The sequence below is a fragment of the Doryrhamphus excisus genome, chromosome 6, assembly GCF_030265055.1.
Source record: "Doryrhamphus excisus isolate RoL2022-K1 chromosome 6, RoL_Dexc_1.0, whole genome shotgun sequence".
Lineage (NCBI taxonomy): Eukaryota > Metazoa > Chordata > Actinopteri > Syngnathiformes > Syngnathidae > Doryrhamphus > Doryrhamphus excisus.
Genome location: NC_080471.1, coordinates 12,754,384 through 12,780,369, shown reverse-complemented (window position 1 = coordinate 12,780,369; position 25,986 = coordinate 12,754,384). Strand labels below are relative to the sequence as shown.

Below are 25,986 nucleotides of genomic sequence, written 5' to 3'. Positions count from 1 at the left end.
TTGGGATTGTATATATAAAATCAAGAAATACCGTGGATTCACGCAAATTTGTATATCATTCACCATAGGTTGGTAATAACTTATAAATATGGGATATTACAGGCAAGCAGTGTGCCAAAAACAAGCTTTTTGTGGTTTATTAATTACTCGTGTTTTTTCAACATCAGGGATCGACTGTCACTTACTGTCCATACAGTACTGACCTCATTCATTCACCCATCAATTGTCTATGCTCTTGTCGTGTGCATTATTTATCAGAAAATGCTAATAAATTCCTGTCCACATTTCTGTCACATGCTCACATTAGCATCCAAGGCTTGGTTGCTTAGTGTGTTGATATTTACATACATGCAAACGTGTTTTCTTTTAAATGTCCATTGCGTGTTGCACATGTAAATGTATGTATTTAGGTCTAAACCTACTGCTTGCTCGCCTCCTTTGTTGTGTGGCGTCACAGGGGAGTGAGCAGTGCTGATGAGAAATGGAGTTATCCTCACTTCCTTGGTGGAGATTTAAAAAAAAAAAAACTCACACAGATAAGTGTGTTTGTGTGTGTCTTTGCCTTGGCCTGCAGCTAATGATGTAATTATGTTGAGAACTAATGCAACAACAGGGCACGTTAAGGCAAACTTTCACAAAGTCGGAATAGAAGAATGTCAAATCAGACTTTGTTACACATTATCCTGTTCCACAAAGGCACATCTACAGAAATCATCTTGCTTTGGCTTTTTCTAACAGTACTTCAAGGAAATACTGCATTTTTATATATTTTTTTGCCCACCATCCACAATCATTATGTGATAATGGTAATGGTTTCATTATTTTGAACATGAATACAAGTAGGAGACCAGGGTTCATTTCCACCCTCGGCCATCTTTATGTGGATTTTGCATGTTCTCCCCGTGCATGCATGGGTTTTCTCCGGGTACTCCGGTTTCCTCCCACATTCTAAAAACATGCTAGGTTAATTGGCGACTCCAAATTGTCCATAGGTATGAATGTGAGTGTGAATGGTTGTTTGTCTATATGTGCCCTGTGATTGGCTGGAGACCAGTCCAGGGTGTACCCCGCCTCTCACCCAAAGACAGCTGGGATAGGCTCCAGCACCCCCCGCGACCCTCGTGAGGATAAGCGGAAGAAAATGAATGAATGAATGAATACAAGTTACATTGGAATACGTCACATAGTACAAATTCACAGTTTTACATGTCCAAATTTAATTCTACCCCCATCCATTCCACATGAATACATTACATTAATTTGTAATTTTAATTGCAGTATATTTATTCACATCCTGTGTTCCTATTGTTCTCTATGCTAGTTTAATATACATAAGGAAATGATTACATAATATACTATGTGGAAAAATAGGAGTCAAGGTTCTTGTCTTTGTAAATAAATTATTTAACATTTTCTATGCCGCTTATCCTCAAATTACATAACAGTCATAATAATAATAATGCTCACAAACCAGTACCAAAAAAGTCACGCTACATAGTATTGGAGCTCCCACTACTGCTGCTGTCTTTTTGTTTTTTAAGTTCCTGAATGTTCATGCTAGGTGTAGATGTCTATGTTGCTATGTGAAATCAATGCGGCCAGGAAGGAAGTTCCAAGAATGCTTAAAATAACCAAAATATGACAGTATGGCCAGTGTGTAGTCCTCCTTACAACCATACAGTACTTACTGTATGTCTTAATTGTGTGTGTTTTAATATCTTTTCTGTGTCTTTCCTGTTTAGGCCACATCTCTCCATGGAAGGCCTCCAAACAGGTAAGGTATTTCTCTGTACTTATGTGGTAATCATCAACAAAAGAAGTATTTGTAGGTTTGGTTTGCCAGTCCATCTATTATAGGCTAGAATATTTCCTATTTAAAGCCCTTCCCTTTGGTGCCTCTGCAATCACTGCTCATTCATGGCCCAAAAAGAGTATTCCACCATGATGAATGTCTTCTTAGTGTCTATTGATTCCATTCATCATCATTGAGTATCTGCTGCTGGCCAAGCTGGTTGTTTGTCTTTGCTGCATAATTGAGTGAGTTTGCTAAATATGTAACACACACTCAAAGATTAACATTATTTCTTTTTGTGGCAGTCATCCATCATTCCGGAGAGCTATCTTGACATCATTCTTTGCTGTTTTGATACATTCCTAGCTTCTTTGGCGTACAATTTATCATCCATTGTCTCGGTGCTGCATTTAAGGTCATACAATATTTATGTACCTCAGTCACAACACGTACGAATACTTATATAATACTGTTTTTTTTATACTGTTTTTTTTAATACAAATTTCCCCACTGAGGGACGAATAAAGGCATATCTTAATCTTATATATATAAATCTGGTATTAGAATGTGCGGGGGTACCTAATGGAGTGGCCGACATCTTTGTCATGTGGTGCCAGCAGCCAGCATCAGATGACAAATACATCGATAAATCATTGAGATGATCATGGTGCGTGAAATGGTGCATGGATCTGCACTGATTGTTTGATCAATAACCAGCAAAGAGGAAACTATTATTAAAGATAAGAAAAGAAAATGGAACTTAACTGTAATTAATCAACTATTTTAGATGTCAGAATCCTGAAGTGTGTGTTCTGCATAGACAGCTTTATTTAAAGTGTTTTTTTTGTTGTTGTTGTCTTTATAATTTTTTAATCATTTATGATATATTTCATTCTTTATTTTGTTCTTTTTTGCCATAATACAGAATAACAATTTGATGGTGACAATATTACAATTTATTTCAATACAATTATAATATTTTCTAATAATATTATGACTTTTTGGTTGGGAAGAACTTCTGGCTAGATATAGTCGTACCAGAACCAGGCCTCTCAAGATGAGCAACAGGAGGGTGTTTTCGCTCCGCCGTCGGGTGGGAGGACAGGTTCTGACTGCAGTTTGCGTTTATGTACAAAGTAGCAGTTCAGAATACCTGCACTTTTTGGCGTCCCTACAGTACTGGAGAGTACTCCGTCGGGGGATTTGCTAATTCTGCTTTGGGACCTCAACACTCATGGTGGCAGTGACAGTGAGACCTGCAGAAACATTTGTTTTCACAATTATACATATATTTTTCCCCTGGTAATCTAATCTTATAGTAAAAATGATTTACATAGACTTTAACAATTCTGAGATTGTTTTTTCCCTAAAATGAGGCCTTAGTTGACATCAACAGCACCTTTGCTAATTACAGTAGTGCAATCGGTGCCTCAATTAATGAGCAATCAATTGTAGCTACCAATGAATTGATTATGCCCATTAACAACAGCATATCTATTTCTATGGTTGTAGTTTTCGCCTATTCTAAGAATATCATGAAATGCAAGTGTTGTGTAATGCCAGTGTACATTATGAGTTTGATGCATACAAATAATCTATGCTTGTTTTGGGTGTAGTTACCAGACCAGTGGGACCCACATGGAAGCCCCCAAGCCAACCTGTCAGGCCCAGTCCTGCCTCCAGGCACGCCCTTCCCGAATCAGCCCCAGCATCGCACGTCCGTTCCCGACTCCACTGAAGGCTTCGACCTTAACAAGCCCGACCCTTACGACCTTTATGAGAAGTCCAGGGCTATCTACGAGAGCCGACGTGAGTCGTTGTGTCAACTCATCACGATTGTTTGATTTACTGCCGAGGAAAGAGCAAAGCTATAACACCATCTGACGTGTGTTTGTGTGTGTGTGTGTGTGTGTGTGTGTTTGTGTGTGTCAGGTCCTGAATACGAAGAGGTGGAGGTGCACCTTCTGAGGGAAAAGACCGGCTTTGGCTTCCGCATCCTGGGTGGAGACGAGGCCGTGCAGGCTGTGAGTCCGGACGCCCGTGACAAGGCTCGTATGGGACGGGCTGGACCTCACGCTTATTTAACGCTCATGCTTTAAAGCATCATCTTAACGCCACCTAACTTTCATACATGCTCATCTGACACTTAATTAGAAACACCTGCGTAGCTGCAATACAAGTATTAGCTTAGCAAAGGCACAGTATGTGGTGCTGGGTGTGCCTAATGAAGTGACTGGTCAGTGTGTTTACATTCATGTAACAAACGCACACACTTTGGATTATTGACTTTTTTGCTTCTAATATCATATTTCTATCAATAATTATAAGTCAATATATTATTCCCCATAAAGAAAAATCTCCTAAAGTTAAAGTTGTATTGAGTTGTGGACTCCTATAGAGCAGCTACACACAATAACCCCCACAGAAATACATATAAGGAAGCAGGCATCGTTTAACACGACAATACAACATTCTAGCTATATAAAAATTTTTTAAAGTGTAATAGGTCCCCTTTAAAGTTAGATGATTTCTTAAGAATAAAACTTTTTGTTTTTGTTTTTTTTTTCCCTAAAAATTTAGATTTGTTTCTCATAAAATTTTGATTTTCCTTCTATTAATATTATAATATTAATCTTGTAAATTAGTATAATATATAATTAGTAATACATTCTTTTTTATTTTCTCTTAAAATGACCAGATTATATTACATATCATATAGATACTTTATGAATCTGCAAATTCATGTGTCCATATATGAATTTGTGTGCACACATAAATCACATATAATACAATAATACAAAATATTTGCCAAAAAACACAATACTACTACGTACATATATATACATACATATAAACTTAATACTACAATATCAGTCCTACCATTGATATGAATTAAATGGATGTGATCAACAGTAGCTTATACTATACTATACTACTATACTATACTACTGCTTTATCTCAAGGGGTGCAACAATACGTGTACCTGTTGCGAACCGTTCAGTACACATGCGTAGCGAACCATGACACTTGTATTGAATAATATGCACTTTTATATTTATTTATATTTAACTTTTGATGGCGCTCTGTGCGGAAAGCTCAGTGTATCTGCAATCGACTACTCTGGCTTTGGCTGCATTGTAAATCACAGAGGCCCTGAGCTCCGCCTCCCACATTAATACCATGATGCTGAGAGAAAGTACATGCAGGCTAGCTCATTGAAACATGGCTAAAATTGTCATGGCTAAACATAATATAATTATATTTAATATTTTCATGAATATTTTCATTTTCTTGTGTTTGTCTCTCTCACACACATAAGCCACACACAGAGCTGCTCAGTGCCTCCCATACTGAGTAAAGGCCTTGCTATTGTGCTATAGCAGTGTTAGGTGCCGTGCTAATGCTAATCTCTGCTGCTAATATCTACCTTTTTTCTGCTGTTTTTGAGCAGATTGTTATCGGTGCCATCATCGAAAACACCCCCGCCGAGCGTGACGGGCGACTCCGGCCCGGTGACGAGCTCATCTCTGTGGATAAAAATGTGGTTGCCGGGAAACCGCACAAGTATGTCATTGACCTGATGCACGCCGCTGCTCGCAACGGCCAAGTCAGCTTGACTGTGAGGAGGAGGGTGCAAATGCTCGGTGAGGAGCACAAAGATTGTTAATGATGGTGATGATGCTGTCACTGTAATGTATCCTGAATTTTTTTTTTTTTTTTTTTTTAAACCTACAGGTGAGGCGTGCCCCGTGAACGGCCGCAGCCCCAGCTTGGTGTCTACTCAGCACAGCTCGCCACGAAGCGATGCACCTTCGGGCCCACCTGTGGTTTCCGTGGCGTTGGCCGGTTCTCACCAGGAAGGCTCAGCCCTGCAGACCAGCGACGTGGTCATTCATCGCAAAGAAAATGAGGGCTTTGGCTTTGTCATCATCAGCTCTCTGAACAGGCCTGAGAACGCCGCTGTCATCAGTGAGTGCATAATTGCGTCTATATTATTATGTAATAGATCCTCCTGTCACGTAGACCATGTTGGACTGGCTTCTTTCTTCCTGCTTGTTTCCAGCTGTGCCCCATAAAATAGGCCGTATAATCGAGGGCAGCCCGGCAGACAGATGTGGCAAGTTGAAAGTGGGCGACCGCATCCTGGCCGTGAACGGACAATCCATCATCAGCATGCCTCACGCTGACATCGTCAAGCTCATCAAAGACGCTGGCCTCACAGTCACACTGCACATCATCCCAGAGGAAGGCGAGTGACAGTAACGTTCAACTCATCACCTTAGAGCAGTGATTTTCAACAACCGTGAGAAATCGTCAGGTGTGCCGTGAGGAATTATTCATTATCACATACTACAGTATTAATTGTCCCTGTACCCTAGAAACCGCCCATGAATGATACGGGAAAAGGCCGAAATGATACTGTGTCAAAGCCCAGGGCAGTGATACTGATAAAATATAGAGTTTAACCATGTCCAGTATCAGCCCCCGGAGCTGTCCACTCAGAGCGCGCTGCTCTGGTATCGTGCCCGTGAAACAACCAATCAGAGAACAGCGCACGAGCGTGAACACACAGCGTTTGTTTTGCTACCCAAACTTGATTAATGGAACTTTAATTGTCAGACATTAATAAGATAAGACTGTTGATAAAATATTATTGTTGAAATATTTTAGCAATTATTGTGTTTACACTGTTTAGATATAATACATGTAATAAACTGAAAATTTTCTGGAAACAAAAGTATCATGCCCCCTCGTGCCAATATAATACTGATACTGACACTTGGGGGCATGATACCTGGCCTGATACCAGACAAACCATGTGATAACCTATAAATATCACTTTTTTAATTAACTTGTATTAATAATGGGCGGCACGGCGGTCTAGTGGTTAGCGCGCAGACCTCACAGCTAGGAGACCAGGGTTCAATTCCACCCTCGGCCATCTCTGTGTGGAGTTTGCATGTTCTCCCTGTGCATGTTTTCCGGGTACTCCGGTTTCCTCCCACATTCCAAAAACATGCTAGGTTAATTGGCCACTCCAAATTGTCCACAGGCTTGAATGTGAGTGTGAATGGTTGTTTGTCTATATGTGCCCTGTGATTGGCTGCCGACCAGTCCAGGGTGTACCCCGCCTCTCGCCCGAAGACAGCTGGGATAGGCTCCAGCACCCCCCACGACCCTCGTGAGGAAAAAGCGGTAGAAAATGAATGAATGTATTAATAATTTTCTGCAAATATTATGTCATTGTCGCGTGTCATTGGTGTAAAGACCGGCAGAGCAATGCAATATTCGTCCGTGTGGCAACACGTAGCTGATTGCCTCATTCCTCTAATAGACTTAGTGATGCACGTGAGAGGTAGTGGTGACATTTTGTAACATTGTTGGTTAAATTAGTATGCAAATCAAAAGGATCTGCTGTGGTGAGTCCGTAATCAGGAAAAAGCTGAAACAAGCAAATAATGTTGGTTATTTGTGTGCCGCAAAATTTTTCCGACGTAAAAAACATGCCGTGGCTCAAAAAAGGTTGAAAAACACTGCCTTAGAGTGTGTCATCAGTCATGTGACCTTGTGCAACCCCAATCTCCACCCCCATAGGGTCCCAGTCTGGGCCCGGTTCAGAGAAGCAGAGCCCCATGACCCAGAAACATGGTGCCCAGCCCAGCCCCGTAGCCCTGACCGGTTCAGGAGTAGCCCCGCACCCTGGCCAGGTGGCCTCTCAGCCGGGTCAACTGACGCTTCAGACGGGCCAGCAGGCATCCACCCAGCCCGCTCAGACACCAGTGCAGACAAGCCAAATCCTCATTTGTCCTCCTGCGTCGGCGGCATCGCACTCGACACCTGCTGGAACCCAGCAGAGCCCCGTCACACATCCCTCTGGACCTCCGCCTCAGCTCTATCTCCACGATGGCAGGTATGCCGACCGCTTTTAACTATTTAACACGCTTAACTGTCAAATGAGGTTTACCACAGAAGACACCCTAGTGGCCTTTTATAGGTACTGCTGGTAGTTAAAAATGTCTAGTGTATTTTTATGTTGGTCATATATTGTACTGGGGCTGCACGGCGGTAGAGTGGTTAGCGCACAGACCTCACAGCTAGGAGACCCGAGTTCAATCCCACCCTCGGCCATCTCTGTGTGGAATTTGAATGTTCTCCCCGTGCATGCGTGGGTTTTCTCCGGGTACTCCGGTTTCCTCCCACATTCCAAAAAAACATGCTAGGTTAATTGTGACAATTGTCCAAATTGTCCATAGGTATGAATGTGAGTGTGAATGGTTGTTTGTCTATATGTGCCCTGTGATTGGCTGGCAACCAGTCCAGGGTGTACCCTGCGGTAGAAAATGAATGAATGAATATATTTTACTGACCAAACAGCCTCCATCCTATGTTGTTCCTAAGTTCTATTTCTGGTTCCGTGATTGTCATCACACATTTCCTCCACACTGGTGGTGTCATTATGAAAAAAAAAATTGTGGAGTTCATCCCTTCGATTCTTTGTTTGACTTTTGTGGCTTGTTTTTTCCCCCAAATGTCAGTTGAACTGTCAGGCCTCAAGTTCACTTCCCCTGACTGGCATTTAAGTCCCTTAATTGGTGCTGGAAAAGCGGCCCACATAGAGCACAGACTGTACCGAGGACAACCATACACTTTCTATGCTGCGTAATCCTCATTAGGGCTACATGGGTATGCTGGAGCCTATCCCAGCTGACTTTTGGGGCACCCCGACTGCTGAATAATAATGTTTCATTGTACACCTGTAGGTGGTAATAATGTACATATTTAATGTATATTTAATGGTTTTTTCAACACAGATCCATTTGCCATTGTCCCCATTTGGACCCAAAGCAAATGGACTGTAACGACGTAATTACTGAGTTGCAACAGATGCTTTGATTGTGTTGGATGCCCTAGTCATTGCCCTGCACCTTTATCCAGATTTGCACCAACATTTAACAGGTTTTCTCCTTAGCACACGTGCTACAAAGGACATTTATGGACTAGATTATGTCGTTTTTTTGTATAATTGTATGATCCCACTAACTCAAAATGTAGCCTGCTAAAAATAAACAATATAAGGACTCACACTGGAAGGGCACATGTCCTGTAGTGATGGATGGAAGACATGGGAGGGCTTTTAAATGTGACAGATGCCAAAGAAAATCAATAGAGGACAGTGTGCCAACATCTTCTTTCTCGCTGTAGAGTCGAGGCAAGGAAAGCCAACTTACTTTCCCGAGTAACACCACTAAGCTTTTACAGTCACTGACAGTGAATAATGCACCTCCAAGGTATCTCTTGTATAATGCACCAGTCCTGCAATCACTGGCAGGCGTGTGTGTGTGTGTGATGGAGAAGAATACACTTGAGAGTAGCACTCTACCCCAGCCGTGGCTTTCTGCCCATTTTACTTGATGAAAGTTTAAAAAGCAAGATTTTTTTTTTTTAAAGGAGACCAACCCTCTGGGCTGCATTAAAAAAATGAAAGTATGCTTTCATATTCTTTACATTTGTGTTGATAAAAGACACTAAAACCAATCCAATGTAGGTCGAGCTAAGCAGTTAAATGTAGTTGACTACGTACAAAATACATTTTTTAATCTTACTATATAGGTCAATCATTTTTCCAAATGATTTTTGGAAACACCCACAAACGTAATAAACCACAAACGTAATACAAATCTGCAGCTTTGAATGTAATAATCCCGCAAATGTAATAAATTTCCCACAAACATAATAAAATTTGCCTACTGCAAACGTAATACTGAATTTCAATTTGAATTGATTCAAATTTGCTTCATTGGTGTGAATATCACAACAATATTTACAAAGCACCAAGAATCAATTCAGAATCAGATTGCATTGTACTATTAAAACTCGCTCTGTTTGTGGGCGTACATGTGCGTTATATTTACAGTATATTATTGTATGTGTGATTTTGTGTTTATATGGGGAAGAAATAATAAAATATAATAATGTTAATAGTAATAATAATTTTATTAAAATAATTGCAATTATCACAATTGTTATCTTTTTTAATTTAAAATAAATTATAATTCAATAATCAAAGATTCCTTTAATGTATTCAAATGATACTCTTTGAATAATATTTTTTCCACAAGAAAAAAAGAATTATCTTGTTAAAATCATTCATTAAAAGAAGAAAGAACAAACAACAACAACAACCACAAAGATCATTATTTTGTCTCATATTACATTTGTGGGGCGTTATTACATTTACAGATTTTCACTTTCCCACATATGTAATCATTTCGGTATCGAAATTCAGTATTACGTTTGCAGTAGGCAAATTTTATTAGGTTTGTGGGAAATTTATTACATTTGCGGGATTATTACATTCAAAGCTGCAGATTTGCATTACGTTTGTGGGCAGTTATTACGTTTGTGGGTGTAACAATGACTGTTATGATTTTTTTTAAACGTGTTTAAATTGTAAAGCCATGAATGTAAATATCTGAGGCCGGGTGCGTGCCTTTGTAAATATCAGTCTACCCCCCCCAACTCCTACACAAACACACACATGCTGCACACATGCACGTCGTGTGCATCCCCAATGTAACAGTTGCAATAGTCAGCTAAGCCGTGGTGTGTAACATCCCATGCCAATCAACATGTACCCAGCAAGGAGCGCTGTACTCGCGTCATCCCTTTTGTTCAAACAAGACTCTCTCAGATTGTGTTGCTTTCCCCCCCTCCTCACAGGTCAGAGGTTAAAGCCAGACAGGATGTCAAACCTGACTTCCGCCATCCTCCGTTCACTGATTACAGGCAACCTCCAGTAGACTACCGTCACCCACCGGTGACCGACTACCGTCAGCCCCCGACGCTGGACTACCGGCACCCACCTGGCCTGCTGGACTTCCGACAGCACCCTGCGGCCGCACAGTTCCCCCTGAGCATCACTGCAGACTTTAGACCACAGGTACGCAACCATGCTTGGCTTTTCCGGACCACTTATTTCCAGCCATACCAAATAAATATATGTTGGACATTGATGTATACAATGTACCCACAGTGGGTTGAGCAAAACTAAATATAACACATCATAATCAAATTTGTCAATTCTGAACCAATATAAAAAGACATACATGTATGTATGCAATATATATTGTATATATATTATTCCATTATACAATCTACATCTTATCCATACAATTGTCATTACTCATTATTATACCATCATCATATGTCAACATAGTTATAAGTCATTTTTATGCATTCATTAGAATTATATTTGGCAAATATGTTGGTTATTAGTGTTGATGGTAATAATAATTAGTGTGGATCGAGCGTGCCGTGCATTGAAAGAGGCAAAGTGCTTTGTATTGCCAGATAAGGGCTACTCTCCTGGCCAAGTGTCCTATGCTATGCTATGCTATGCTATGCTATGCTATGCTATGCTATGCTATGCTATGCTATGCTATGCTATGCTATGCTATGCTATGCTATGCTATGCATTAAAAGAGACAAGATTTGGAGGTTTGCTGGTGGATGATCTCCTGCAACCCAGCCTCCACTTAATAAAACTTAAATAAAAACATTCAATTAAATTATTATCATCCTTATTTTTACCCCTGTTTAAGGTCAATTTAGTCTATGATCCTGAAATTTGGAGTTAGGTTGTTATATATGGATATAATAATAATAATAATGATGGTAATGGGTACAATCAATCAAGAAAATGATGCTTCCAAATAGGAGAAGATAATATGTATGCATTATTACCATACAGTACATCCTATAATGACACAAATATACAATATGTTATCTCTGACTGTACATAGTTAATAATGACGAACCCTTCTATTGTAATTATAACCAGTAGTACCCCAAACACCAGGTAACATTCAAATACCTCTTCCCTCATTATTCATGTACTCAAATTCATGTACTGTAAATGGATGAATATTTGGACATTGCTGGATCTGGAGCTCCAATCTGTTCCAAACCTCACATCCACTTGTGAACATACACAAATGTGATTAGATACCAAAGGGTTTTTTTTTTTTTTTTTTTTTTTTTGCTACACCTAACCTTTCTATTTTCCAGCTCCTTTGTGTCTTTCCTGATGATCTCCTTGGTCTACTCAGGCGAACCCTTTAATTGAATGAATGCTATACAGTTGCTAACCCATGCATTTTAAGTAGCAATTTCAGCATTTGTTTATGTTACGTGGTCATTGAAATGGATATTAGTTCCCTTGTTCCATCAGTACAGTCTTATTTTTTCTGTCGACAAACCTCAATATTCCAACTGGACTAACAGGAGAAGGTGTTGAAGATGATGTTATTATTGTTGCTGCTCTGCAGGACTTTGATTACTTCACAGTGGAGCTGGAGAAAAGTTCCAAAGGTTTCGGTTTCAGTATCCGTGGGGGCAGAGAGTACAAGATGGACCTATTTGTGTTACGCCTTGCAGAGGACGGCCCCGCCATACGTAATGGGAGGATGAGGGTGAGCACGCATGCATAAAATGATGATGTACCTCAAATACTCCAAAATATAGCCGAGGCATTTATTTTGAAATATGAAATGTCTACAAAGAATATATATTTTTAGCGGAATTAACGCATATGCAGAAGTTCTACCTCTTTGTTATGATGGCTGACAATTCATTGGTGACTTTATACTGTTATAAAGGGCTGCTAGCATAAATCCATAGGAAAAAGGTGGCGCTTTGTGAAGAACAATGCAAGATAACATATTAGTTATAGGAATCATAATCATAATCATCTTAATAATGAGCAAGGTGAGCCCATCAACACAACAAATTGAATTGAAAGCAGCAACAAAACAAACTTGCCCACCTCAAACAACCCACTTTTCCAATCTGGGGGGTGTGGGGGGGGGTGACTACACATTGAGATACAGAGCCTTCACCCTAACACTGAGACGTTTAGTCCACAACGTAAATACAAAATGGTTATTTTCACAGGAATTGCTGCTCTTTAATAAAGACATTTCATTTCAAGAAATGCTGCAAATGTTAAACAGTAACAGTAATTTTTTCTGACTGGATAGAAAAGCTGTTAAGTGAGTGTGTGTTTTCTTCAGGTGGGGGATCAGATCATAGAGATTAATGGGGACAGCACCCGGGACATGACTCACGCCCGAGCCATTGAGCTCATCAAGGCCGGGGGCAGGCGGGTCAGACTGCTGCTAAAAAGAGGCACGGGACAGGTGCCTGAATATGGTGGGTGTTGGTTCACTCTTACTCGCGCTCACATAACCGATTAACACCTGTCTTTCCTCCGTAGATTAACAAGCATTGCTTTCTATTATTAATATTTGTCTTCATGGTCTTCTACTGTCAATAATTGCAAATATTTTTTTGAGTGGAATGACTGGCATCTACTGTCGGCTTTTTACTTACCTTCCCTCAGGAATGGTACCTTCCAACCTGTCCATGTGCATGAAAGGTGACACACTAAGCTCCCCCTATTTCTTCCTAATGGGCCACTCTAAAGACACGGTTTGTGCCAAGCTGCATGTCTTCTTTCTTCTCGCCATGCTGAGTCGTGTCGTTTGCATGATTTTGGATTCATGCATGGACAATACTGTGTTTATATTGCTGTTTGAAAATATATGTTGTTTCTACTCTATACACTCAACTAGGAATGCAATCTATGCTAAGCACTACATAGGAAACAGTAGAGCATATAGAGGATCTTTGACAATCAGATGAACACTGCCATATCATTGATCATTGACCGGCCCTTTTGGAGTAGGTCTTTAAAAGCTCCTGTCATATAGAGGATCTTTGGCTAGCGTAAACATATTGCTTCTCTTTTAACTGACTTTCTCATTTTTATTATACATTTGGTGAGGTCGGTTGCACGGCGGTCGTGTGGTTAGCGCGCAGACCTCACAGCTAGGAGAGCAGAGTTCAATTCCAAACATCGGCCATCTCTGTGTGGGGTTTGCATGTCCTCCTCGTGCATGCGTGGGTTTTCTCCGGGTACTCTGTTTTTTTCCAAAAACAGCTAGGTTAATTAGCGACTCCAAATTGTCCATTGTCCAAAACCACCCTATGTTCTGCTGTCAATTTATAAAGACCCAAAATGGCTAAAAAGGGAGTAAGTCACACATTTAGCTTTTTATTTGGCTTTCTTTTGCCACAATTATCACATGATATGTGGGATCTGTGTTGTAAACCGCACTTGCATGATTTATTCATTATTATTTATATACTTATTTATAAATTTTTAAACTGTGGTTGGCTTATTTTTACACTTTTATGCCAGTCAAGAGTGTTAAATTCCCTCGGCAATCTCAGTGTGGAGTTTGCATGTTCTCCCCGTGCATGCGTGGGTTTTCTCCGGGTACTCCGGTTTCCTCCCACATTCCAAAAACATGCTAGGTTAATTGGCGACTCCAAATTGTCCATAGGTATGAATGTGAGTGTGAATGGTTGTTTGTCTATATGTGCCCTGTGATTGGCTGACGACCAGTCCAGGGTGTACTTAGCCTCTTGCCCGAAGACAGCTGGGATAGAAAATGAATGAATGAATTTGGTGAGGTCAAAAAATGCACTGAAATTATGTACAAGATAGGAAATTATGTGGACCGGATGTCATGCATGATGACTTTTGTGTGACGATATACACACACATGCACACACACACATTTCCACAACATTTGAGTTTGCTTCCCATATTGAACATTTAAGGTGTTTTTAGTTGGAACGTCCAGGTGTCCCAATACTTTGCATGCAAATGTAGTGATTCTTTCTTTCCTTCCTTCACACTTCCTGTCTCTGGTTTCCAACAGACTGTGTCAGCCCCTGGGATGCCCTTTCTACAATCCACTCTACCCTGCAGGAAGTGACCCTGGAAGCCCACCAGAGTCCATTGCCTTCATCCCATCCGGCCGCATCCCTGGATTCCCCTCATCAGCTCCCTCTAGAGGCCACAGCGTGCATGACGGCGGACACAGCTCTGCAAGTGACAGATCACAGCTCCTCAACTCGAGGGGCCGCAGGTGGCAGGTCCACCCAGCAGAAGTCCACCATCAGGGGGTCTGCAGAGCCGTCGGACAGGCAGCCTCGGGTTTTGCCTCCTAAAGCTGTCCTGGGGAGGCCTGCTGACATAAGAGAGCGACAGAGGGACGCTTGCTCCCCCTGCTGTGACAGAAAGGGTATGAACACCCAGGTGGTGGGCACTCTCTGGCCTTGGGACCCTTATGTGAACGTCACTTCCAACGGAGCCCCTCTGGCTGCTGGAGATGTGAGCCTCCAGGAGAGGCTGCTGTCCAGAGGCGTTTACCACAGAGAGGAGGAGCGGCCCGGTGGCCACGTCGGGTTCTGCTGCCCCTCTACAAGCGGAGAAGAACCACCTGCAAGGAGTGCGGGTACTTGGAACATGCCTGGGCCAGATAAGCTGCCTGGCACCCTGAGGTCCTGGACCTCCACTGTCAGCAGATAGAAAGGATCCTGTGGACAAAGCTTACCTATTTCCTCTCCATCCACTCATTCATTCATTCATGAGATGATTATTACACCCACCACCTTAAAGAGCAGAACTCTCACAGCTGTTGTAACATAGAGCGTAGACCCCGATGGAGACCAGATAAGACTTTTGGTGGACACGCCTCCAAGTATATACTGTAAAGATGTCAACAATATGTACATGTGGTGTTTTATTCAAAGAAAAAGAAGAAGAAGAAGAAGAAGCGGAGAAACACCATAACGTAGGATCCAATTCTCCTACCTGGGCCTCCGCAACATATCAGACATGTCACCAAGATGGCGACCCCCTACAGGAGGTTTTGTGCATGACATCCGAAAACAAGCGGACCACTTCTGGGTTTTTTTCCTATGAAACTGAAGTCGGTAAGAACACACACCTCTGAGTTATGTACACAACTCAATCATAACCATGCAGTCATTGTGCACTATTATTATTATTATTATAAACCTGTCTTGTATTCATTTAAAGCTCCAACAACAGAAAGCATCGTCCAGGTCTATATTCCTCATTTCTATGCCTTTTTAACTGTGCTATGTGTACCACACCACTGTGGGAGAGGGGCATCAGTAAGTGTGAGGAAGATGATGGACAGGGGAGGGCGGAGTGCCTTACTCAAAACTAATTTGGGAGTTTTTGACAGCGACACATATCAGCAACGCCTCTACAGTGCAGTACGACGTCACTAAAGCTAGTGTACAGCGTCTTATGTCAGTGTTGTTGTAGCATTACCTTTCATTCTTATAATATTCATGATTAACATTCTTGGTGCTTTTTTATTTGACAATTTCACTTCCTAGGTGGACTGTTAATAATAAATGTAACATGGCGACAATAGGACATGACACCATGTTGGACTTGTTGGGACCCTGATTTGCTCCACTATCTTAATTCTTCATTGTACATTAGCAGTATTGTAAAAATACAGCAAAATTAGGTTCTTCATAGAAAAGCTTAAAAGGAAAGCTTTTTGTGGCGGTTATTCCAAAAGGGGCCTCAACAAGGTCTGAAAAACTTTTTAAATTTAGTTAACTTCTTTTTACACTTCTAACCCTCTAAGTTAAAACAATGCATGGGACGACTCGCCTTTTCATTACATGAGTGAGTTAAGAATGTTAACATGTTAGATGTTTGTTACGTCTACGTCTGTTGGTTACGTCTACAGTTAATAGCGGTGTTATGATGGTGACAGTTTGACCCAGGAACGGATCTTTTTCCATTATTTCTAATGGGAGCATTTTAAATCCAAACTAAAGCTTAAAAACAAAACAAGCAGTACTACATCAACAAGGTTAAGCTTTTTTTTAGCTTTAATTTTTACTACAGTGCTTAACTTATTTTACACATTTATGATAGTTATGAAGGTAAAAAAAACTTAACTCTTCCTTGCTTCAAAGTGAAAGTTTGTGTTCCCCCTTAGAGGTTGTGCTTGTTGTTTTTATCACATTTACCAAAACACTAATTAAACTGCAGTCAAAGTATTTTGTTTGTTGAGATTTTGGATGTGCCTGAACGCAGCATGTTTATCTGAGATAAAAAGTGTAAAAAGTCTTTGGCCAATATCAGTGTTTTGATGATTATTTTCAATTGAAGTAATTTCTGCTTAATTTTTAAGTGTCAGCCTTATTGTTAGTTAACGATTTCAGTGCATGCTCAACAACCATGGACTATGGAATAAACAAATTAACAAAAATGTAGTGTCAAAGTGGAGGTTACCTTAAAAACTTGATGGCCCAAGACTTTTGCACAACTGTGTTCGCTAGACTGATCTTCACGCATATCATGTCTCAGTTGGACAAAGCTGGTTTGTGACGCGCATTAAGAAGTTATTAGGCTGTTTGCAAAGGTATGGACAAAAGGTCAAATGTGAGAAAATGTCCTCCATCTCCACACACACACCTTTGCCCGGCCTCCCTGCCTGTTGTGAGTCATTTTATAAACTGTAAAGGAAAAAAGAAAAAACCTGTGAAGAGCAATGGCCATTCCCAACCTGCATTGAGATCAAGCATCCATGTGTTGGTGTTGCTTCACCTTGTACAGCTGTATTCCTACAAATATGGTTTACTGTATCATTGATACTGTAGTTTCAAAGACATTAACTATTTTTATGAAATGCGACAGTACTGATATATTACATTTTGCTATGAAAAAAATGTTTAAAAAAACAAACCACAAAAAAAAAAAAACTTGTTTACCGAAAGATATTCTGAAATACTGTCAAATAAAGTCTTGACATGGTGGATGAGAGATTGTTTACTTGTCATGATGATACAGACGATATCGAACAAAGAATGAAGATTTGATTTAATAAACATTTACACATAGGCACCTTTTGTGTGTGTGTGGTATTAGTTTGTATTCCACCTTCAAACATTGTCAGTTTGCTTTGCTTGTGAATTGTTTTGGGGTTTTTTTGTTAGTTTTTTTCCCCCAAAGGGCACATTCATGACGGCGATGTCAGGTGACTCACGACTGAGTTTGAATCTGCAGGAGGCGGAGCTTGATGGTTTGCTTGCTGCATATTCACGGGATCCTCCTCCTGATATAATGCAACAAAAGAACATATGTAAGAGGACAGGTTTTAGTAAATTAAAAGGAACCTATTATGCTCATTTTTCGGCAATTTGTATCGAGTTGTGGTCTCCTATAGAGCAGCTACACAAAGCTTTATAGTTCCTCCAGAATCTGCACCTATTCAGCTGTATTTCTTTGGATTCTGTGGTTCCCACGAAAACAGTCTGTTTTAATGTATTCCACTCACAGCCCACTACGCTGTGGTTGGTCACACCAGCGAGTAATTAAAAGGAGTTCCGGTTAGTCAGTATAGGAGTTAATAATACATTTTTATCCTTTTAAAATGTCGGCCTTTAACATACGGTCACATGTGTTGGATTCAGAACCCGATCCGGAACTGGAGACTGCACAGTCTGAACTTTCCGAAGACGTCAATGGTAAATAGCTTTAGTATTTTAGCGTTTCCGTTTTCTACAACATCGGTAACCGAATGTGCCCGCTAATCGTGGTGGAAAACCATTAGCAACCCCACTCCCTGTATGCAAGCACTTTTGCTCCATGACTTGCATAAAATAAACACACACCTCTGTGACGTCACAAAGAAACTGTTTTACCATGCCTTTCACAACTGAGCATTTTGAGTCATCCCAAACGTCTTTCAGGACTCACTTCCAAATGTGCAAACCTCATTATCTGAAACTTTGGCATCATTTAACACGAGAATACAACATTCTAACTACATTTATAGGTCACAAAAGTGGAAAAAGCATAATAGTTCCCCTTTAGGATCCATTCATAAATTCTAGTATAACAGTTCGCCACAATTATGGTTCGGTATATACCTCTGTTTTAAGGGCTCTGTTTGGTTTATTTTTAGTACAGCACAAAACAAAAAATCTGCTTAGTTTTAGTGATTTTTCAAATGAAACTATGCTGCTCCAATAAAAATAATTAAATAAAATAATTAAAAAATAATAATAATTTTCGTTTTATGAAAGTACAACGGTAAGCAACGGTGATCAGTGTGAATTATTAATGTTTATTAATGTTAATGTTTAATTTTTATTTTTTTTATTATTGTTTATTTGGAAATTTAAGTGCCGCATATTGGCCAAGTGGTTAGCATGTTGGCCGCATAGTCAGGAAATCTAGAAAATCTGGGTTTGAATCTCCATTGAACATCTCTGTGGAGTTTACATGTTCTCCGCATGCATGTTTCCTCCCACATTCCAAAAACATGCTAGGTTAATTGGCGACTCTAAATTGTCCATAGGTATGAATGTGAGTGGGAATGGTTGTTTGTCTATAAGTAAATGACTGGCAAGGGTGTACCCCAAAGTCAGCTGGGATAGGTTCCAGCATCCCCCAGTGACTCTAATACTAATTAAGCGGCATAGATAAAGAATGATAGAAAATAAAAGTGCCTTATAGGTTGCAGTGTAGCATTAATAGTTGTCCCACTTGTCCTTGGCCATGACTCCCGCTAGCAAAACACTGGACTGCACTGCATTTATTTACAGAGAAGAGGTGTGGCTATATCACGAGGCAGGTACACTTCCTGTCCCTTACTTAATGTGTACCATTACCATATATCCCTACTCAATCTATAAATGGAAGTACCTTGAGAGGTTTGTAGATTCCCATTTGGAAACGACAGCAGACCACGTCCACCAAGAAGCCCACCATGCCGTGGAGCATGCCTGCAACAAAGAATATTCTTACATATATACATATATCCTCAATTTAAATTACAATTTTACTTTGTAACACAAAAGGGCTGGCAGTATTACAGTACAATTACAAAATAAAGAAACTAAATTAAGTTTGGTAGAAAAAAAAAAGTTTTGTTTTTATGTGAAATTATATATTTTTTGGTTAAAACAATTAAATTACAAGCATTTTAAACATTCACAACATTTAGAAATACAACGGTGTACCTGTAGTGGTGAAGATGCCTCCGACGATACCACAAAGCCTGACGAGAAACTTCCAAAGCGGCATGTGCTGCTCGCTGACTTTCACCATCAGAGAGCTGATGTCGTACTTCATGAAGATCCCTGAGATGCCATGGCTGCCTGCAGCGTGGTTTATGGCTCGTTCCTGCAGGGGACAAGCACATCCTCTCCATGAAAAAAAAGCCACTTTCACGCTGTTGTGAGCAATGATGTTTTTACAAATAAGGAGCTACCCTCTCTGTGACTGAGTACTGGTGCATGTCGGCCGAGACCTTGTAGGTGTTCAGTTTGGTGGGAACAATGGTGATGAAGTACTGAAACATGTGGTTAGCTGAACAAAACAAAACGTTACCTCAGAGACAAGAAAAAGACTGCTAAGATGTGCTAACAGAAAAACATCCTACAGTCTGTGGTGACTTTCTCTGTGCCGTCGAGGGGGCTGATGACGCCCGGGACATCTTCTCCGAAAGACAAGTGGTCGATGCGGTGAGAGAAGTTAAAACCTACAATGAAGACACAAACAAGTCGAGCCAGAGTGACTTTGACAACAAACTAAGTAAACAAAGTAGGCAAACTGACTGTCATGGCTGACGAGAGCTGCTAGATGGGCGTGCCCTCGGGGGTGCGGAATGGACCTGTGCAGAAAAAAAGAATGTGATAGTACATGTATACAGAGTACAGTGATAGCACAAACATATTATTAAAGGTCAGCCTAATATGAAAAATTCATGTCTTTTACTTGTATAGCACTTTTCAACCTGCAAGGCACTCAAAGCGCTTTGACAATGTTTTTATTTTCTAGGGGTATAAGAAAATATTGTTTCGGCGATATATTGCGATACTTCGTTCCACGATACTGTATCGATATTAAAAAGTATGATATGGATATTTTTAGGCATTTATCAGACTGTATATGGTATTTATTCAAGTGCAGACACGGCAAAGGTTCATTTCTGATTTTAATTTAAACCTCCGATGGTTAGGTGGCAGCACTTACGTAGTCAATTAGGCAAGGACATTTAACGAGATTCACGAGTGAAACGTCCTCACACATAAACACAGTTCAACATGGCAGAATGCGAGCACATAACAGCGGCCCCTGCGGCGTACAAGGCTGAAATGTGGACACATTTTGGATTTCTACACAGAAATTGACAAAACCCATGCCGTAAAATTTGTCGTGCCTGAATAAAGTATTCGGGAAACACGACAAATCTGCGACTCCACTTAGCGAGACACTATGAGGACCTGCCGCTAGCAAGCAATGCGAAGGTCCTTTTGTATACTACAAAAGTAGTACTGTGATATTGCAGGTATTTTCAAATTGATATCACTATTTTGTTAAATAATGGTTATTTCAACCATCCTAAAAGGACTTTTTACTGATTTTACTGTTAGTTACTTTGTTCCACAAAAATACTGTTTTGCTGGTGGATAAGTCAGGGACTGTATACTCTGCATTTTTTCACAGCTAATGGAATGTGAACATTTGAGTAGGCTCTTGAGACATCATTTATTTGTTTTTTATGGGTTTTTTTGTAAATTGAAAAGGTGGATGTTAAAGCTTTATTTATCCAAATGCTACACTTTAAGTGTCTCTTTACAGAAAAGCTGCAACAGCACAGGCTCTTAAAGTTCCACATTTTCTTGTTATTGTTGTATTTGAGATTTGCCTGAATTTGTCACACAATTCCTGTTTTTGTTTTGTTCCGCCCAGTCACTTTTAAATGTTGGCTTTATCTGGCCATCAGACTGCTCAATGCCAAATAAGCCCCTCTATCTTACTTACATTATTATTATTTATTTTAATTATTTAAATTATTTGGGCAATTTACTGTTCACGCTGCACTTTACATTATGTTGTTCATATTTGGCGTCTATTTATTCTCCACATTATTATTATTGTTATTATTTATTATTACTTATCTTCTTTTGTGTCTGTTATTATATGGGAGCCAGGCAACGACATTTCGTTGGCAATTTCACTACTGTGTTTTTGTGCAATGACAATAAAGGAAGTCTATCTATCTATCTATCTATTATTTATAAATTTTTCTTACTTTTGAGCAAGCCAGGGCTCTCACTGGGTCCGGTTTGGTGATGGTTTGTTTACATCAACCAAACAAAAAAAAATCTTCAGGAAAGGCTTTGCTATACATATTAAAACAAAGACCACTATCCCTCAGTCGGCTCCAGATGTGGCCGCTGTAGGTTTGATCATTTTGTTTTTCCTTCAGCCAGTAGGCTACGAAGCATGATGTTGCTCTTAAAATGCGAGTGTAGAGTTAGCACTATAGTTCACATAGCTATGCCAGTATTGCCAATGTTTGTGACATTGTTACATTTCTGCATGCGCTATTTGGTAACCATTATGTTATTTTACGTGTAGAGTTCCTGTATATGTAAAATGTGGATCAAGTAAAAAAAAATAGTTGGAGACACACACTGTCCAAGACAGGCCAGCTCATTAGCATTAAAGTTACAGATAAACAACGATTTGTTCCCAGTGTGGATTAGTAAAAGCACATATAAAAAAAATGCTTAAATTCCATTCAGCATCATAAAAGCTTGATTTAGGACAACACACTTCCAATCCAGTACTGTGGAATCTCTGAGGTTTATAGTTGTAGGCATTCTTGCCTTTTATATGATACTATATAGTATGGACCATAAAAGCAAATGCAATGTATTCCACAGTGGCATACACAACATGATCAATGAGTGTGCGTGTGTGTATACATACTTGCCAACTGTGATGTGAAAGTTTCCGGCCACCTTGTTGACATACAGATGTCCATGAATCCTGCAGGCAGTCAAAGATGTGCTGCCGTCCACACTATAAAAACAACAACAACAACACTGGTTTAATACAAAGTATTAAACTGTATTCGTGACTCCAAATTGGTGCTGTTTTACTACATTCCTAATAAATACTTTATCACAGCTGTGATTTAATTGTGCACGCATAAAAACATGTCTAGCATTATTTATAGTGCTGCTTTGGGAGTTATTTCGTAAACTTGCGAACATGTTTAGACTAAACGAACAGCATCTCTATTGGTTAGAGCCACAGACAGCACTCCATTCTGCTGCAATAGTAAATCATTTCATGGTGCAAAATACAATAAAATTCTGTTTCGTCAGAGAGATTAGCACCTGCTAGACTGAGCAGCTGGAGCTCCTTTTACCGCAGTCTTGAAGATCAAATCCTGCAGGGAGTGCTCAACTCTTAAACGTTCCTGTACGTGAAGAAGTGTCCTACAGAAGTTTCAAAAGCATACAGACGGGTGAATTATCAGTTATGCACTGTGCTTGGGTGTTTGGCAGTAACTCAAAACTTTGTGTTTCACTAACTTTGCTACTTCTGTTCTTATGTTAATAATTCACAGTGCTTCCGTGTTACACTTCTAAAGTATCCCAAAAATGCAGTCACTCGGAAGAAGAGTCAACACTGTAAACAATGACCTGTTAGACCTGTTTCACTCAATATCCAATAAAAATCATGGAAGTCTGTTTTATCAGCATATATTATTAACAGTAAATACATGCTTAAAAATGCAAAACATTTTATTTCATGTTTTACGCTACTTATTTGATGTTGAAAGATGCCATGTCAACTTACATGTGCCATAGTCTTTGTTGTGGCGACAACTCAAAATTTACCTAAAATGTAGGGAGGAAAAATATTCATTAAAGAATGAAAGGTGTGAAAGAACATTCAACCACACATATTTGTCGTTCTTTTGGGTTTTCTGGGGTTTCTTAAATGATATACAATTTACAGTTGTACTAAATACCATACACAAATCAAAAGTTTGAACACATTTGCTCGTGCTATTGAATGAGAGTGTTTGACAATTAACATTCATTAAAGTAGAGCAAGAAGAAATACTATATCGTATGTACAGCACATAGTTTTATCGATCGAGTGAAAGAGGAAACAGGAAAAACCTAGCCTTTTTTTTTTTTTAAACAGCATTAAATGAAATAATTTCCAAACACTTGTGAAGGTCCATAGAAACATTTAACTACTCACTTGTTCATATTTAAGACCATCAGAAGCCACCATGGTCTCAGCCAGGTCCAGAACATCTGCACCAATATCTGCAAATCAAAAACACAAACATGTAGTACACACACTGGCGACATCAGCTACGCTTGCACAATCACATTCTCCTTTACAAAAATATTTGTGTTCATTTTTTATTCATTAACAATATGGGCTGCACAGCGGTCGAGTGGTTAGCATGCAGGCCTCACAGCTAGGAGACCTGAATTCAGTTCCACCCTCTGCCATTTCTGTGTGGAGTTTGCATGTTCTCCCCGTGCATGCGTGGGTTTTCTCCGGGTACTCTGGTTTCCTCCCACATTCCAAAAACATGCTAGGTTAATTGGCGACTCCAAATTGTCCATAAGTATGAATGTGAGTGTGAATGGTTGTTTGTCTATCTGTGCCCTGTGATTGGCTGGCGACCAGTCCAGGGTGCACCCCGCCTCTCGCCCAGAGACAGCTGGGATAGGCTCCAGCACCCCCCGCGACCCTCGTGAGGAAAAGCGGTTGAAAATGAATGAATGAATTAATTTTTGCCATAATTTTTAATGTTGCTTTAATGTACTTGCTTTTCTAAATAATAACTAGTATAAGATTTTTTGGGGGTGAAATGTACTTAAGTGATAAATAAAAATAAAAAAGTGAAATACTTTTATGTGTGGAAAACTATTAAGATAAAATTATTATGAAATCCTAATTCTTAACTTAAAACCATATTTCTCCCCAAGATTTATACATAGAAAACCAAAAGAACTTTTAAGTGTGTATGTAACATAAAACAATAATTTCACAATTTTCGGGGTGTACCCCGCCTCTCGCCCAGAGACAGCTGGGATAGGCTCCAGCACCCCCGCGACCCCCGTGAGGAAAAGCGGTTGAAAATGAATGAATGAATGAATGAACAATATGTCATCATAGTTGGAGAAGTGCACTGTATCATACTGATATAGCTATATAGCCTAATCTCATATACTGTTGCTAATGAAGTGTCCGTGTGTGTATCGAATACTACTTCAAATGGAATTACTTACACTGGCACCTCATGGCCACTGTGATGTCAATGTTTATCCTCAGTTTGCTGCAGCGGAACAGAACAAAATACATTTCAGAAGAAATAACATGGCTGTCTTTGAACATGGCTGTATTTGAGCTCTCACCTACTGAAGTCTTTGTCTACCTCGTACTCATATTTCATCCATGTGTCTCTGTACACGAAAAATTCCAAGAAGGCTAAAATAGCCATGGCACTGAATGCAATCAGAGACACTAAACAAAAGGAAAGGGTTTGAAAATAATACATTTATAGGGTGCAGACTGCTGATTGTGGTCGTCTTACCTGTACCCCCGCTGGCTGATGACTCCACGTAGCTCTCGGGGACTTTGGGAAAGGCGTCAAGCTCTTTAACCAGCGTTAAAGCTTTCTTTTTGTTTAGTCTCCTCATCTTAGTGAACGTTCAGACATCGCCCTGTTCAAAAAATGAATGTTGTTTGACGACTTTGTCTTTTTCGGCGAGTCAACTTGACGTACTGACGTATAACACCATAACAGCTACTTGCTAGCAAGCCGGGAGCGAGGCTAGCTAGCAAGCTTAGTAGAACGTGACAACGAGTGAGCGGTCGGGATTAGTTAGTAATTTTAAGGTTGCCGGGAACGCCAACGATCGAATTTGCTTTAATGAATTATGGGGGGAAGCAATGAGGAAATCGAAAAGAGGAAAGCTACGGAACAGCTTTTGTTTCAGGAAGAAAACCACACACATTTTGACTTTGCGCCCTCTGGCGGTAGATGCCAGCAAACAACGCGGACTGGTGCACAATTCATACCTATCAAGTTCAAACCTACCGTTTTCACAGGGAGACTATCGCGTTTTGCCCACCGTTCCTTCCCAGTTTAACAGTTCAGAGTATTTTTCCAGTATTTTAACTTTGAGGTGAGAAAACCCATAGACAGAGGTAGACGCCGCATGTCTGCTAAGCTGTAGGTCAATGTCGCCGCCATATTGGATGTGCCAAGGCTGCGCCGTAAATAGATATAATTAAATTTACTTACTTTCATAAAGCGCATTGCTACAAAGAAATGTAGGTTAATTTGTACATTTACACACGCACTAATATACTTGGGAAACAGGCTCCAAAAACAATATGATTGTTTTTGTTTTTCTACAATGTGATTGTTTTTGGTGCTTAACTA

The 25,986-nt window shown here is 40.0% G+C and overlaps 2 protein-coding genes across 8 annotated transcripts in view; one reads left to right on the top strand and one right to left on the bottom strand.

The window, feature by feature from the left end:
• The window catches only part of LOC131131677 (membrane-associated guanylate kinase, WW and PDZ domain-containing protein 2-like), a 110,105-nt gene extending 92,358 nt beyond the window's left edge, over positions 1 to 17,747 (top strand). Inside the window, exons 12-23 of one of the 6 annotated variants that reach the window (XM_058076587.1) lie at positions 1,743 to 1,774; positions 3,409 to 3,601; positions 3,725 to 3,816; positions 5,244 to 5,436; positions 5,528 to 5,761; positions 5,856 to 6,041; positions 7,388 to 7,703; positions 10,514 to 10,733; positions 12,121 to 12,264; positions 12,865 to 13,003; positions 13,194 to 13,282; positions 14,581 to 14,782. In XM_058076587.1, coding sequence (XP_057932570.1) covers positions 1,743 to 1,774; positions 3,409 to 3,601; positions 3,725 to 3,816; positions 5,244 to 5,436; positions 5,528 to 5,761; positions 5,856 to 6,041; positions 7,388 to 7,703; positions 10,514 to 10,733; positions 12,121 to 12,264; positions 12,865 to 13,003; positions 13,194 to 13,282; positions 14,581 to 14,637 — 1,895 coding nt within the window. In that variant the 3' untranslated portion in view covers positions 14,638 to 14,782. Of the gene's footprint in view, positions 1 to 1,742; positions 1,775 to 3,408; positions 3,602 to 3,724; positions 3,841 to 5,243; positions 5,437 to 5,527; positions 5,762 to 5,855; positions 6,042 to 7,387; positions 7,704 to 10,513; positions 10,734 to 12,120; positions 12,265 to 12,864; positions 13,004 to 13,193; positions 13,283 to 14,580 lie in introns of all 6 variants that reach the window. The other 5 variants (XM_058076586.1, XM_058076584.1, XM_058076582.1 and 2 more) reach the window with 5 other exon arrangements.
• ergic2 (ERGIC and golgi 2) lies at positions 17,511 to 25,786 on the bottom strand. 2 transcript variants are annotated; one of them, XM_058076589.1, is made up of 14 exons: positions 25,639 to 25,786; positions 25,132 to 25,261; positions 24,953 to 25,061; positions 24,827 to 24,873; positions 23,781 to 23,848; positions 23,367 to 23,407; positions 22,901 to 23,002; positions 22,488 to 22,580; positions 20,324 to 20,379; positions 20,149 to 20,247; positions 19,978 to 20,075; positions 19,727 to 19,889; positions 19,410 to 19,489; positions 17,511 to 17,814 (listed from the first exon to the last, which is right to left on the bottom strand). In XM_058076589.1, exons 2-14 carry the CDS (start codon positions 25,235 to 25,237, stop codon positions 17,719 to 17,721), a joined length of 1,158 nt encoding a protein of 385 aa, XP_057932572.1. In that variant the 5' UTR covers positions 25,238 to 25,261; positions 25,639 to 25,786; the 3' UTR covers positions 17,511 to 17,718. The 2 variants fall into 2 exon arrangements, with proteins under 2 accessions (XP_057932572.1, XP_057932571.1); XM_058076588.1 differs by lacking the exon at positions 25,639 to 25,786 and having other exon boundaries at positions 25,132 to 25,568.
• Positions 25,787 to 25,986: the final 200 nt, after the last annotated feature.

Bases quoted from the DNA above. Each gene is read 5' to 3' on its own strand.
- ergic2 (XM_058076589.1), bottom strand. From the start codon at position 25,237: ATGAGGAGACTAAACAAAAAGAAAGCTTTAACGCTGGTTAAAGAGCTT. The intron at 25,062-25,131 runs GTAAGACGACCA...CCTTTTGTTTAG, and splicing joins ATCAGCCAGCGGGGGTACAG to TGTCTCTGATTGCATTCAGT. The intron at 24,874-24,952 runs GTGAGAGCTCAA...GTTCCGCTGCAG, and splicing joins GTAGACAAAGACTTCAGTAG to CAAACTGAGGATAAACATTG.